We start from the raw sequence: 15,544 nt of genomic DNA on the forward strand, positions 1-15,544 counted from the left end.
GCTCTCCAGTAGCTCTCCAGCAGCACACATGCCTGATCAACCAATAAGAAGGCATTCTTTAGCATGTAGGGCAGGTATAGTTAGGTTTTGATGAAAACGGCACCGTGTTCATTGAAGCCCATGTTGCGTCTGCAGATGGTGTGTCAAAGAGATGAAAGTGGAACTGGAGCATGTTGACCTCATTTGATCAGGCTTCCTTTTTTGAAGATACTTTGAATCCACTTGAGAAAGAAAAAAGCAAGGTGATGATTTGATTGAAGCTGAAACAGTCAATTTTAAGCAGACACACATAAAATTCCCTAGTTCCAACTTCCAAAGGTGAATATTCACTGCTTTATTAAGTTTTCTTTTATATTAAACTGAATATTTTAGTGTTGTGGGCTGTTAGGCAGATGAAGCAAGACATTTATATACACTATGTCAACTTGAGTGTGTGGTGGACGTCTTTTTTACTATTTACATTTTTATGGATAATTAAATGTGAAAATAATAAGCTGATAACTGTTAGTTGCAACCTAAGATTCCATAATGATTAGGGCTGCAACTAAAGATTGTTTTGATGACTTATTGATGAATTGTTTGGTCCATAAAAATGCCACAGTGTGGTAAAAAAAAAAAAAAAAAAAAACTCCCATCACCCCATCCCAGATTAGATGGTAACATGTTTAAATTGAACAAATGAATGTTTGGCTTTTTTGATCAACAAATGATTGAAATAATGTTTAATGGTCAAGTGCCTTATTGATTAATTTAATAATTGATTAATAATAGTGACATTTCTAAAACATAAATCAAGTTTTTAAAGCGTTAATAATCCATATCTGAAATATTAAAGGACCACAGTGAGTTTTAAGTGAGAGATTTGCTTTGATGCCAGCAGTCATTGTTGTTGTGTATGGAATTTCTCATTCAGAGGATTTCCCACTTTGAAATAGAAGTCATGTCACATCCACTCAAGCATATACTGTATCACGCAGCACGGAGAGGGTTGAAAGCTCAGTTTATCAACAGCATCTCAAAACAAAGACTTCTGAGGTCTGCAGTTGACAGCGTAACAAGGACGGGGTACTGTGGGTTCTTTTTAGCTGCTTTTGAAACAATCCCTTGCTTAGCACTACCTTTATCTCCACTCCTGAAGGATTAAATGCATACAGCTAGAAAGTGAGAGTTTACTTGAGGGTCAGTATACAAAGTTAAGCTGAGATGTGGCCTAACTATTCCTTTTCTCTCATGTGTTGTAGCTAAAATCACTAAAATCCTTGTTTCTTTGTGTGTGTGTGTTTTGGTTTTTTTTCAGATATTCACACGCTATGGAAAATGCTACACCTTTAATTCAGGCCAAGATGGACGACCCCTGTTGGTGACGATGAAGGGTGGGATGGGCAATGGCCTGGAGCTGATGTTGGACATTCAGCAGGACGAATACTTGCCTGTATGGGGAGAGACTGGTAAGCTTACCTGGAGGACACATCACATGAAACATCCCATCCCCAGCTCGGAAGACCGCAGCTAAAACTACAAGATTGGTGTTTATGTTTGGCCTGAAGCGAGGACTTGTGTTAAAAAGAGATTTTTTTTTTTTAATCAATTAAACACCAAAGTGGCCTCTTATTTTCAGTGCTGGTGCTCTGAGAAATCTCAGGGGAAAAAAAGCTATCACAGGGATTCCCCTCTAATCCCCGAGCTGGAGGCCTGACTAGGCTGAATTGCACTCTCTGCAAACCCTTTTGATGTAATTGTAAAACCCTAAATCCATTTAGTATAGTGAACATGTGCATACTCTAGGCCAAATAAGATACCATTTTGTTTTATCTGTAGCAAATTTACACCCAATGGTGCCCCTGAAATGTGAAGTTCTGTGAAATTTTCTCTCCACTTTCATTAATCATGAGTGATGATCCGGAAAAATACATGCTCTGATCAATGGATTTGAAATGCCCTTGCTGTGTCAGTGGATAATATCGACTAAACAATTTAAAGACAGATGGATATTTTTTAGGAGAATTTTATCGCATTGTAATATAATTGTATCACTTGTCATTTAGGCATCGAGTACACATGAATCAAAGCCATAGAACCAATTGCCCAATATAAAATCAGTGGGGGCCAGAGGCTGCTCCATTCAGGGTCGCCCCCTCATTAACACAGTGGAGTCTCCTCGGCGCTGCTCCAGGAGACCCTGCAACTCTGATTTTAATGCTGCAGCACATGCTGTTGTGTGTTTGTATCAATATTTTATATGTACTGGGAAATGAATGTAAAGAGAGTTCAGCATGGTCAGAGAAACACTGTGCTCACAATCATTAAACATGAAGCACAAAGCAGAGAGCCGTGGTCTGAATGTAATATTTAAATATAAAGCTGTATCTACTCCGAGTCTAAATGGTTTTAATAATATTAATATTAAATGTTCTTTATGTAAGATGAATAAATAATTAAAGGCTTTCACAAGAGGGGATGTGGTGGAAACCTAAGGATGCAGTAACTACAATACACACAGTCGTAAACTTTAGTCACATACTTTTTATTATTAAAGATTATTTTAGCAGTTAGTCATCATTGTCAGAGTAACTTTTTGTAATGAACTTTAATGACTTCACAAATGTTCTATGGTTTATTTTTTTCCTGGGAGATTAGTATGTAGTTTTAAATATACAGTGTTTCATCCTGAACATTCAAGTTTAAAGGAGCTTTTGTAAGTTTTGCTATTGCCTCATAGTCAACGTTAACATTAAGAGCTGTTTACTTACCAGTCAACCAGTCAACAAGAAATGTTGCAAGTTCAGTATCAAACTTAAACTCTTTACTCACCAAGAGCTGTCTGCAGCAGTGGAAAGCAACCCCAATGTTAAATCTTGTTTTGCATCTATTTCTATCACTTCTTTTCTTCTACTGAGGTTAGCACGCTAACCAGCTAGCCCCGGCCTGGCCAGCCCATCTAATCACTTTCCAATACAGAGTCACTGTTGTGTCTAGTTTGCCCTGCAGAAGTAGCGCTGCTCAGAGGACGTATTATAAACCTGGTCCCGACAAGAAGTGGCGTTCAGCAGCAGAAAAAACTTACAAATTTTAGCCTTTTTTAAAGTCAGTTTTATTGTGAATATACTAGAAAGTGGTGGAAATTTTGAAGATCGCTGTCTAAATTTCAGTTAGGAAAAATCTCAGCCCGCCAACTCAATATCACACGATTGTTTTTACAAAAACTTGACCTGTTTGTCATTAATGCCAAATGAGACAGACTGGCTCTTCATTAGTCCTATTATAATGGCCTTAATTACCAGTTTTTTAATCTGGCTGGATGCTGTGCAGTGCATGATGTGCCATACAAACACCTGGGGCCTCATTTATCAAATCAAGCGTAAAACACGTTCAGAATGTGTGTGTGTGTGTGTGTGTGTAAGAACTGTGTGTAAGAACAAGAAAATTGGTATTTATCAAACATGTACATGCACAACTGACCGCTGACTGTTCTACTTCCATGTGCTTGTACACATACATTTACATACAGAATCAACCCCAACTAAGCCAACCAAAGTTACTTGCTGGCATGGCTGACAGTAGAGTTGGGGATTGTGTGTATTTTAGGAATCGGTTTTCCGATGATTAAACCTGTGTATCACTGGGTGTTTGTTGGTACGCCTGGTCAGGAGAGGCTCTGAATTTTACACACATTTTCAAGCACAAGAAGAAAGTGATAAATCCTTTCTGTGTGTAGAAATGCGTGTATACATGGTTTAAGCACAAAACTCTGCATACACATGGTTGATAAATGAGGACCCAGATCTAAACTTGATATTCATCCATCCATTTTTTCACACTGACTTATCCTCTATGGGGTTGCGAAGTGCTGAGGTATATCCCAGCATGCATTAGGTGAGAGACAGGTTACTCTAGGGACAGGACGCCTGCACATGAAAGTGTCAGTCTAACACATATAAACACTCACATTCACACCTACAGGCAGTTTAGAGTCTTAACCTCACCCGGCCTGCTTGTCTTTGGGCTGTGGGAGGAAATATGAGCGCCCAGAGGAAACCCAGGCAGACCTAAGTAGAACATACAAACTCACAATACCGCTGGGCATGTTGGTTTAGAGATAACCACTGAGCCTCCTCTCCTGCATTAGTCAGGATCAAATAATCACAAGAGAGCACAGCAGGATACAATAAGAGAGAAATCCAAGCAAATGTGTGTTGGCGAGTGTGACAGGGTTATAATTTTCTTGTTAAAACCACCCCTGGTTATATCAACTACTCTGGTAAGAAATCTTCTATGTTATTGTTGCATACCTGAAATTGTTTCACAACAAATCACAGATAGTGAAATAACTTTGAGGCAGCTGAACATGCTTGTATATTGTCAAGTATGATCACGCTTACATTTCATTCCAAGATTCAGACTAAATTTCATTATACCAATTGTTCAAGGATGACAGATGGCCATGACTGAAAGATGACATGTGCTTTTGCAACCAGGAGCTTGGGCACTACTTATGTATATGTGCTGCTCCGAGCCTTAAGCATTCGTCTTGGCAACAGCAGAGAACGTCTTTGTATCCAGCCTCAGAAGAGCAATGTGTAACAGTTAAAGTCTGACGCTCTTTGTTGAAGCTCTCTTGCTGAATTCCAGCCGCATCCCTGAGCTCTTTAATTGAAAATAGTGAGAAAGCCTGGCACTTAGAAGACGATACCAAGTGACAACCGGGGAGGAAAGGCAGCAGGAAACAGACATCCTACTTTATCCCCGAGCCAGCGCTCAAAGGAACTAAATCTTTTGAATACAGCCTGCCATCGCCATGATAAGCAGTGCCAGGTCCCTGCAAATGTGATAGAAATATGTTTGCACAAGCATAGATTTGAGCCACCATGACATTGTGATGTTCCCCTGATCTTAGTATCAAAGAGGGCCATCTGCTTCATTTAAAATCTATACAGCAGAGTGCTGCAGTGAAGGAAGCTGTCAGCTGTATTGATTTTCCTTTTATCCTCATCATCATTTATTTATTAATTCATCCATTCTTTCTCGCTGCCCCTTGTAGTAAATAAGGCTCCTGTGGGAGATGTATTGTCATTAACCACTCTGCTTAAGAAGTCCATCTCCTTTATCCTTTCACTCTTCATTTCAGCGCAATGTGTTTGCCATCCGTGCCATTCCATAGGTATAACTAATTAATTTTATAATTAACAATTAGTCCCCATGAATGGTTCTTTCCAGCTCAAATAAGACTTTTTCCAGCTTGTTTTTCACGCACTGGCTGAAACATATTCCTCTACTGCAAAGCCTTTTCTCCATTTGATTAGTAACAAGATTAGTTAGATCATGCAGCCCAATGTGTGCATACAAATCATCAACCTCATTGTAAATGTCCTAACCTCTTCTTGTCAACAGACGAGACATCGTTTGAAGCAGGGATCAAAGTTCAGATCCACACCCAGGACGAGCCGCCGTTCATAGACCAGCTGGGCTTCGGTGTGGCGCCCGGGTTTCAGACCTTTGTATCCTGTCAGGAACAACGGGTACGTCTTGGGAACAATGACAGAAATGAAATACAGAAAATACAAGAATATATTTCAGCAAATTTTGTCTGGGAGAATCTGCAAGTTAATATTTGCCTTTTAAAATGAATCCTGAGGATTTCAGAGCGATATCATGTTTGTAAATCAAATAACCACTCCAGCTTTGATAATGATTATTGTAACAATGTTACAAAGTGCTTCAAAAGAACAAACAACACACCAAAGCAATTAAGATGTGCATTAATATAGCCAAAGTCATTGCTGCATTATAGCATAAAGGTTCAAAGTGAGCTTTAAGTGGAGGTTTAAAGGAAGTCACTGATGCAGCAAGGTGAATTTCAGTAGCAAGGCTGTCTTAGAGTTTGGGGGCCTTGACAGCAAATGCACCATCAGGGGACTGCTGGCAGATTTCTGCTGCAGTTATACATACAGGCACAAATGTGTGTTGGACATGGAGTGATTAAAATGTAATGAGTAAAACCTCAGAGAATAATGAAACATACAGTAGTTTATCTTTAAATTCTGATGTGTTAAATGATCCAAACATAACACGTGTCATCGACACAGCAATGAGAAAGAAATTATGTTATATGGCCAAATCTGCTTATGGCTTTGAGCCAGGTCTGGACAATACAAACTGCGTCTTTGTTGTGTATATGTATGTATGTATGTAGCATTCACCTCAGCAGCAATGCAGCCTTTCTCTCCTGTTAGTATCATCCATTTGCTAGTCTTCACATACATGGTGGTGTATGTCAGCATGGCTAGTATTAATAATATTATTATTCATTTGTCATTGTCTTTACTAAGCTGTTTCTTACTTTTGAAAACTTTTGCTGGGAAATATGTTTCAAGTGTCAAAATCAGTTTTCAAAGCTGCTTTTTTTGTCCCAGATGCTGGTCACAATATGTTTACATGGGCACTTACAAAACCTAGATTTCACTACAAAATTGTCTTGCAACATCTTATCTGGTGTGAACATACTGTCACTCACCTGTTACAATGGCCTGCAAAATCAGTGATGTATGATGATTTGTGGTGTTTTGAAGCGTCCAGCAAGGCCCAGGTGACCCTGCCAGGGTTGATCAAGCCCTGGACTGTGTCCCAGTAGCACTCACAGTCTACTGCTCACTCCCCTTGATGCACAACCATCTGGAGGATCTTTCTGCTGCCTCTGAGGCACTCCTGAGGGCTCTGCCCTTGTCTGCCCCCGTCTCTCCCAGCAGACAGACTGAGAGCTTTACTGAACTTTCCCGAGCAAGTCAGTATCTCAGTCATTTGAAATTTAAACAGTGAGCACTAGCTGTTCTGTTTGAGAGCTTATCCGAAACTCTCTCTCTGTCACTTGAAACAATGTCAAGGCAGATGTTACACATTTTGAATATATCTAAAGCTCCATCATGTGAGATTTATTTTTTTGGAGTATTGAATCTTATATTCCTTTTAATGTGAAAAGGTGGATAGTACTGAAAACACTGTCACCCAACTCTCTGCTCTGCTCAGATTGTAACCACTGTTAGCTCACTGGTTTTAGTTTTCTGGTTCATACTCAGACAGCTTGGTTATCACAGAAGTCACAGAACAAACTGGAGGAAACTGGAAACACAGTGATGCTTCTGTTCACACACAGCAACATGGCCAATAGTGCTGTCAACATACTGTATAACAAGTCCACTGACCCAACACTGAATGGTACTTATTTATTTACTTATTTTCCTCTGTTACAAACGTTTCCAAACAGTAACGTGATGATCAAACTGAACATGTAAGCCTTTACATGTTCAGTCTGATCACCAGATTACTGATCACTAAGTAGATTTACTCAACTGCTGCATTGTTTTGAGGCACTTGTACTTTGTTAGTATTTCCATTTTTTGTTACTTTATACTTCTATTTATATCACATTTCCACATTTTAGAGGAAAATATTGTGCTTTTTACTCACTACATTTGTCTGACACTTGCAGTTACTAGTTACTTCTCAGATTAAGATTTTACACAGTTCAGTCTTTCACAATTCATGGTATATTATAAGGTAGTGTTGCTTCCTATTTGCAGAAAAGCAGTGTGTGGTTGGGGCCCCTTCTCAAAGTTCACAAGTCTGTGAATTGTTAGCATCTCCACCAAAGAGACATTTCCCCTCTAAGTGTCTCAGATGGTTTCATTTAAATAACTTTTTCAGGTCCAAAGTAGTAAAAAGTATCATTTAATATTTCACAAAAAAACAAGATTACAGAGAAGAAAAAACTGAATACAGATTTGTTTATCAGAGCTTTGTTTTTTCCTTCTTTCCTAACCCATTAATCATCTCAGGACCCCTCAGATTTATCTTGTGGCTGTTTGGAGGGGGCCAAAACCCGGGACTGTGAACCACTAGACTAAGCTGTGTAACAAGCTATAGCAGTAGGATGCTACTTGCATGCATTATGATATCAGTATAAATTTAATAAATTCCCATATAAGAATAGATCACTCATGGGGGACATTTTTTGCAGATCTACTACTTTTCACACCTTAAGTGCATTTTGCTGATAATACATTTATACTTTTACTTTTATTTTATTAGGTAAGATTTTAGATCCAGTGCTTTGACTTGTGATGGAGCATTTTACATTTGTTGTTTTAGTACTTTTATCCATATCCACAATTGTGATTCACTGTACATGGGCCTCAGTGATTGAGCCACACAGCAGCATAAATACTTGTCACTGGCACCCTGTCACCCTGTCCGAGGCTTTCGTTGGACTCTAGGGAGTTTAAATGAGGCGTCCTACATGGTAAGCACTGAACTACCAGCAGTAATGCTGTGTTTTGAAAGATAAATGCTCCTCTTCTTTCACACAAAGGAGGTTGAAAACATCATTTTGACTGGGAATCAATCATGTGTTTCACATAGAAGGCAAAAAGTCTGTCACAGACACATCAATAACCTGACAGGACAGTTGAATTGACAGCTACTTTTTATTCTTTTCTTATGATGAAGGCAGAAAAGGCAGTTTTGATAGCTGGAAATCAAACGCTGATCCAGTATTATGCCTCTAAACCGCCAATCCCACAATGCAATTGAAGGGACAGCTCAAGTCTGTGGGCCCCTCTGAGACCTTTGTATAGTTACACACTGAGTGCCTCGACATTATTAAGAAACACAGCTTGCAGAAGTATCTTGCTCAGTGAAATGAAGTGTATGTAGGTTATTCCTCTGAACTGTGCATAATTCTGCGAGGTGAGACGGCAAGCATGCAGCCAGACAAATCATATACTCTGGGCTCTAATATGCTACAGAACCATGTATAATGAATGGAGGAGGGAAAGGGATGGATTTGGGGAGTGATCTCAGTCCTTCCACGTTCACACTACTGGTGAGTGTCTTCCAGTGTCGGCGGGCTGCAGCAGGATTTTGCATGCTGCCAATGTCGCGTCTGCAGGAGACTGTTCCTCTTTGTTTTTCTCTCTTTCTCACTAGCTCCTTTACTTTTCCGTCTCCAGCAGTCATTACAATTCTTCTAATACAATTACTCTCTCTTTAATATGATTCTCTCCTCTCTGTTGCTCTCTCTCTTTCTGTCTATATTTATTCATTTATTTCACTGGCTGGCAGGCTCACTCTTCATTAATCTAATGCAGTTTGCTCACATTCATTCAGCTCCCTGCTTCAGCAGTCTTGTAGTGTAAAACTGTTGGGGGATTTTTCATTCGGCCAAACTGTCACTCACCATGATCCCACAAAAGAGAAATCTGCAATTTCCCACTGCTCAACGTATAAAGCAAAAACTTCAAAATGTTTCTTCTCCCAGCTTTTTTCCACCTTCCTCTCTCTCTCTGCCCACTGAGTCTTGCTGACTCCTTCCTTTCTACCTTCTACCCTTTTGTTTGCACTCTCTCGCTCAGTTAATGAAGGGGGAATTGAGGTCACAATCTTAACATGATTTGTTTTCTTCTTCATGGTCGTTAAACAGCTAACAGCATACTAAAATGTCCTTTAAATCTCATATGCCAGATTCACTTTTGTCCAGGCAGAATTGAGCTTTTGCACAGGTTTAACTATTGGGAAGTAATGTTGCCACAAGGTGGTTTAGCAGATCTCTGAGCATGAGAGAACCATTATTATAAGTCATGTGGCTCCTCCAGTAGGTCTAATCCATGTGATGAGGTGAATAAATACACAAGAACCTATTATTGATTATCACATTTTACCAAGCTCTGATGGCTTTTATGTTATGTTTGACTTTAGGAAAACGTCCTTCATGTGAAAATTAACAGAAGAATCATTATAGTCCCCTGATTCGATTTGAGTTTGAGTTGAGTGTGCCGTACTGTATATGTGCATGTGTATGAATACTAGATGTACCTGTTGACCATCGCCTTGAGTTATTAGTAAGCAAATCCAGTACGCGACACATGTGGCTGCCTCTTGCACTCCACTACAAATTGTAAAATGCAGGTCCCTAAATCACAACAGTGGCCTTTAATTTATTGCTATGTGAGCACTCAGCGATGCACCGTCTGGACTGATGAGACGAAAACACACGGGCTGTTTTTATAGATTCCTACTTCATTTTTAATGCAGCAAATTTTGCCCTTCTTTTTTTTCAAAGGCAGCTGAAATGTAAATGAATGGTGCTAATATTTTAATATAATATGCAAATTGCAAAATGCAGTCTGCTGGAGTGGTTTCAGTTTGCTTTCTTTTTTTTAGAGGAGCAGTATAGTGCAACCTCAAGTGTACGCTGGGGTTTGGTTCGAAGGAGGACGTGTATATATTTTTAATAATCAGTAAGAGTAAAAATAAGGGTTAGGAAAAGAAATATGAAGGATAAAAATTCAAAGATAAAAACAGTAATTAAAATGAAAAACTATATATTGGCATTATAGATAGATTGATATAGATAGATAGATAAACTTTATTGTCAATATATTCAATTATAATTGTGAAAACTGTAATACAACTACACTGCAACAAAGAAGTACCAAACATTAAAATAGGTACAAATAAGAAAAAATGCATGTGTGGGTGGGCTGTACAATTTTGTAGTATGTGAAACATAAAATGTACATGTGTCATAGTTGTAAAGCAAATTACACAATACAGTTTTGTTGAGTGCATATATTCAATTTCACAGAGTGGTGCAAAAGATTAACAGAGGAAAAGATAAGACAAGGCTGGGGTTGACAGAGGTCAAAGTTCACCATCCGAAGGCCTGCGGGAAGAAGCCTTTTCTGAGTCCTCCTGTGTCGGACCATTGGCTCCAGAAATGAGTATATGACTATGACTATATTCGGTGCATGTTCAGAGTGATAGAAAATGTCTATTTGTGGATCAAAACACAAGGAACATGGAACAGCACTTTTCCCTGCGGCAAAGTTGTTCAGTGTGAAACTCTTGCAACATCACAGCTCTACTACACAGCTGATACTATTCAGTTCCTGCATGAAGAGTGGGCAGTACAATGAAAGCACGGAGGGAAAGTAGGAATAGTAGAAGCGTAGGAGACGAGCTCCCACAATAAGCACCACTATACACACGTATTCACCATGGAGTAAAAACGAGATTTAGCTTCTGTGCCAAATACATTAAATGTGTAATGGCTTTCTCATATCACACAGAGTTACAAGTTTATAATCATGTTGACAAAAAGAGCAAGGTCAAATGGCTCCGTTAACATGGTACAAGGTAGGACGTTCAACATACAGTGTGCTCTATAACTCAAATGGTTCTGTACTGTTGCTTCTCCCCCTCTCTCTCTCTCTCTCTCTCTCTCTCTCTCTCTCTCTCTCAGCTGACATACCTGCCTCCGCCGTGGGGGGACTGCAAGGCCACGCCGATGGACTCTGATTTCTTCAGCACTTACAGCATCACAGCCTGCCGGATCGACTGTGAGACACGATACCTGGTGGAGAATTGCAACTGCAGGATGGTGCACATGCCCGGTAGGAACCAGAGGAAGCGTCTCATCGCTGGATATAGATATTCCTATATTTGTTTATAAAGATCTACAGCATTACAGCGTCTGTTGTTGTGTTTGGAAGTCCTGTCATTTGAAATTGTTGTGACAAAAACAACTCCTAAGCTTTTTGCCAGCGACTGCAGATAATCAAATACTTTCACACTCCAATGAATCGGAAAACTCAACTATTTTCACTTTGTGTTTGTGCAGTGATTACAGCTGGCATTTGCTGTCTACCTCCTACATTTAATCACTGTGTAGTATCTGAGACGGCAAATTGAAAAGGAGTTTGGCTCAGAGGAAAAATTGGGATCTGGCCTCAGTTAACCCTCACTCTCCTGTCCAATAAATGTTAATGTCTCTCTCTTCAATCACGGTCACTTTCAGCAGTGTGTTTGCATATAGAAAGCCAGACAAATCTGTCTCTGTGATAATCAGGATTAGCTGCTATCTTAAAGCGATTGTGCAGTTGATTAATGTAAGTCTACAGAGGACTCCCCTGTTAAAAAAATCCTCTGCCCCATGGATTGTGCTCTGCTCCTATTCATCTCCCCTATCTCCCCTGTCATTAGAAAGATTTTGAAAGAATATGGACCAAAATGGAGTGAATAATTTCAGCTTGGAAATTATTTCCCCCAATATCTAGGACATGTCTTTTTCCTGTCTTGCCCTGATAGAAGGGAGAGGGATGGCTCATCTGCCGCTGGGAGAAAGATGGAGAGGCTGACAGACACAAATGACAGGCAGCACAAGTACAATAAAGTTAATGAAATCAATTACGAGATGTGATCAAGTTTGCAACAAATATCCAGTCAGAGGAATAACCCTCATACACAGTATCCATAAGGACAGTAATGACAGTCTGAGACGAAATTAATCACAATCCCAGATCTCTTCATCCTTTGTGCGTCTTTGAGACCCTCTTCTTCCCTTGTTCAGACTGTGAACATTGTGTTTCTTCTGCTTGTCCTTAGGAGATGCCCCATATTGCACCCCAGAGCAGTACAAAGAGTGCGCAGATCCTGCCTTGGGTAAGGAGATAACCCAGCATGCTGCTAGAGTGTGTGTGTTTGTGTGTGTGTGTGTGTGTGTGTGTGTGTGTGTGTGTGTGTGTGTGTGTGTGTGTGTGAGATACACATTTCATTGTGTATGTCCCACTGTTCAGAGCCCCTGATCCAAGCTGATAACAGATAATAATGTTCCTTCAGTTTGATGGTAGCCATTCTCAAATAGTAAACCCCAGGCCTGTCACTGAGGCTCTTCTTTTCTCAGTCCCCTGTCTCTCCGACGGATACCTTTCAGGCCTTTCATGTCTGTTGCCTGTTTTCTTATTGACTTGTAATCTCTTGCTCTTTCGTGACACTGTCTCACGTGTTCGCCCGTGGCTGCTGCTGCTGGTGTTTCTCCGACTCTGTCAGCGTGTGTCTTCTATCCTTTCCATTTCTTATAAGGGTCTCTGGGCGGCTCTCCTTGTGGCGTCTTTTCACAAGTTTTCTTTGACGCCTTTCACTCTGCTGGCATCTTGTTTGTCATCCTGGGGTGACAACAAGTCTATCTGTCCCCGTGTCTTCTTTCTTTCAATCTCTCCTTCTCTCACTCTCTCACTCTCTCTCTTTCTGTCTACTTCATTTTTCAGACTTCCTTGTCGAGAGGGATAATGACTACTGCGTGTGCGAGACGCCGTGCAACCTGACACGCTACGGCAAAGAGATGTCCTTTGTCAAGATACCCAGCAAAGCATCAGCCAAGTATCTTGCAAAGAAATTCAATAAGACAGAGCAGTACATAGCGTAAGTCCCATTTTGATGTCTCATTTAACCAGGGATTTTTCACATTTCATAATATGATGTAATGAGACAAAATGTGTCCAAATAAATGATTGCAATTAGAAAATTGGAGAGAATTGTTTTGCCTGATGTAATGGAAAGCAGTGGAACACATTCATTGCATTTAACATCAATTTGATTAGTTTTTTGTGACTTTCCATTTCCCAAATTTATAAGGTACACCTGGCTTAAACGGTCCTGCAATGGATCCTACTTTTATGATGGTTATAATGTTCAGTTTCTGCTGAAACTGTTTTATAGAGGTGATGATTCAGTTAAACAATACTTTTAGAGGATGTGGCTTGTGGTGCTGTTGAACTGTATGTCATTACACAGAGATGTATAATACATGGTGACCTCACAAAACACATAACTCAAGAATTCATACGCTAATTATGACACATGTAATATGTAATACAAAAGTCTAATAGGATTGAATTAATGAAGTGATGACATTTCATATCCCGACGGTCAAAGATCAATTTCATTATGATGTCATAATGTTCTGCAAAAACACTTCTGGCCTTTACCCAATGCTGTAATTCAGGAAGGGGAGACTGTGACCATTTCAGTTTTCTAATTCTAAATGTTCTCACGTGTACTTCAAAGACACCACAAAAAAAGGTTCTCTTCCTAAAACACAGCTGAAGTATTCTATCATCATCCATCTAAAAGAACTCGTCAAAAAATTTACATTTTATCAAAACTACAGACCTTATATCATCATATAATTAACAACAAAACATGTAATGGACTTCATCTTCATCAGAAAAATGTACAACAGCAGTGAAAGCACTGTAAGAGCCAAAGCAAGAATTTGTGGTAATAAAAAAAAAAAAGTTGCAGTTGAAATGTAACATGTTATGTCTCCATTGCATTGTGGGCGAGTGCTTCTGCTGTTCTTACCCTCTCTTCTGTGATGGACTTCTTCCTGTGTCATTGTTTAGCCATATAGTTCTCAAATGTATTATGTGGTCTAGGTTGTGAGCAACTAAAACCTGGTGTTTATCATTGTTGCTATTGGATTAAACTACTTTAGTACTTTTAACTTAGCTTAACTTTAGTTAAAGTTGCATTGTATATCTCTTGATACAAGGTCACATCATCAATGTCATTTAACAGGATGAATAAGAAAAAATATGCCTTTTCTACATAATAGAATTGAAGTGTTTTGAGATTGATTTCCCTTCAGGCAACTTGCATGAAGGCTGCACAGTAACAGCTGTAACCAGTTCACTTTCTCAAACCAGGATTTTCTCATCAAGATGTAGAAATAGAAAGAGGAGTTTCCATTCAGAGCTTAACTTGATTAATCAGCCAAGTATTGAGTGTTTCTTTGCCAAATGTACTGAAAAGATCAAAAGTAGTTCAAGGAAATGAGGAGAGGGTACAATAATAGTTGAATCTTTTATCTATCATTCCCAGCAGAGCTGTTGAAGACAAGATAATTACACCATATGTAGTCAGACCGCTGCAAAAACCTTTCACTTCTCCCCTCTGAAAGTTGTATTCAATTCCCTATGGATAGATGTTAGTCCATCCAGTTCTTTTTTTTTGTGACTGGCCATATTTCCAAGCGATGTCAGTCTGATGAACATTAGCTGGAAGTGTTCTGGTGTCCAGGCTGCGGAGTGTTTAGTGGTGTGAAACTGAAGTCTGAGACAGTGAACTGTCTTTCTGCTGGGAACCATAACTCGACAGCTTCATGGTCCGTGGATTGTAGCTCTGATCAGATGTATTGCAGGTTACTTACTCACAATAAGCACACCTGACAGCAAAAAAACATCTTTCAAACTGCAAGATGACACCGAACACAGATGGGCCTACAAATCAGGAGAGAACACCCAGGAATGTCAGCAACAACAAGACATAAGCCACCTATTCAGTGATTCACAACCAGGGCCACTTGTACCCTAGGGGGTCACTATTTGTTGCTAGGCGGTACGTGGAAAGATTGTAGAGAAGCTCAACTGATAAGAAAAAAAATATATCCACATATTGAGTCAACACCTGTGTTGGTATTTTGTAGGCATGAAAACAAGTTAGCAAGCAGGCAGAGAGGTCTGAACAGTTGCCTAAAGTACTGGATGAATGATTGAAATAGATAAATAGTTAAAGTAGTTTGTGAAAAGATGCAGAGAAATGGCTGAGCTGGGCAGCTTTATAGTAATGGATCAACAGTTGAAACAGCTAAAAGTGAAAAAGAATATTAAATACATAGTTCACATAGTTAAAATAGTGGATAAACAGATCTCCA

General features: G+C 39.5%; 1 protein-coding gene across 4 annotated transcripts in view; it reads left to right on the forward strand.

The window, feature by feature from the left end:
• Nucleotides 1–15,544, forward strand: part of asic1b (acid-sensing (proton-gated) ion channel 1b) — a 144,810-nt gene that overhangs the window by 124,116 nt on the left and 5,150 nt on the right. For all 4 annotated transcript variants that reach the window (XM_056398106.1, XM_056398097.1, XM_056398082.1 and 1 more), the window contains 5 exons: nucleotides 1,298–1,448; nucleotides 5,389–5,516; nucleotides 11,294–11,444; nucleotides 12,436–12,492; nucleotides 13,098–13,251. In XM_056398106.1, coding sequence (XP_056254081.1) covers nucleotides 1,298–1,448; nucleotides 5,389–5,516; nucleotides 11,294–11,444; nucleotides 12,436–12,492; nucleotides 13,098–13,251 — 641 coding nt within the window. The remainder of the gene's footprint in view (nucleotides 1–1,297; nucleotides 1,449–5,388; nucleotides 5,517–11,293; nucleotides 11,445–12,435; nucleotides 12,493–13,097; nucleotides 13,252–15,544) is intronic.

Source organism: Seriola aureovittata, chromosome 2 (genome assembly GCF_021018895.1).
Source record: "Seriola aureovittata isolate HTS-2021-v1 ecotype China chromosome 2, ASM2101889v1, whole genome shotgun sequence".
Classification (NCBI taxonomy): Eukaryota; Metazoa; Chordata; class Actinopteri; order Carangiformes; family Carangidae; genus Seriola; species Seriola aureovittata.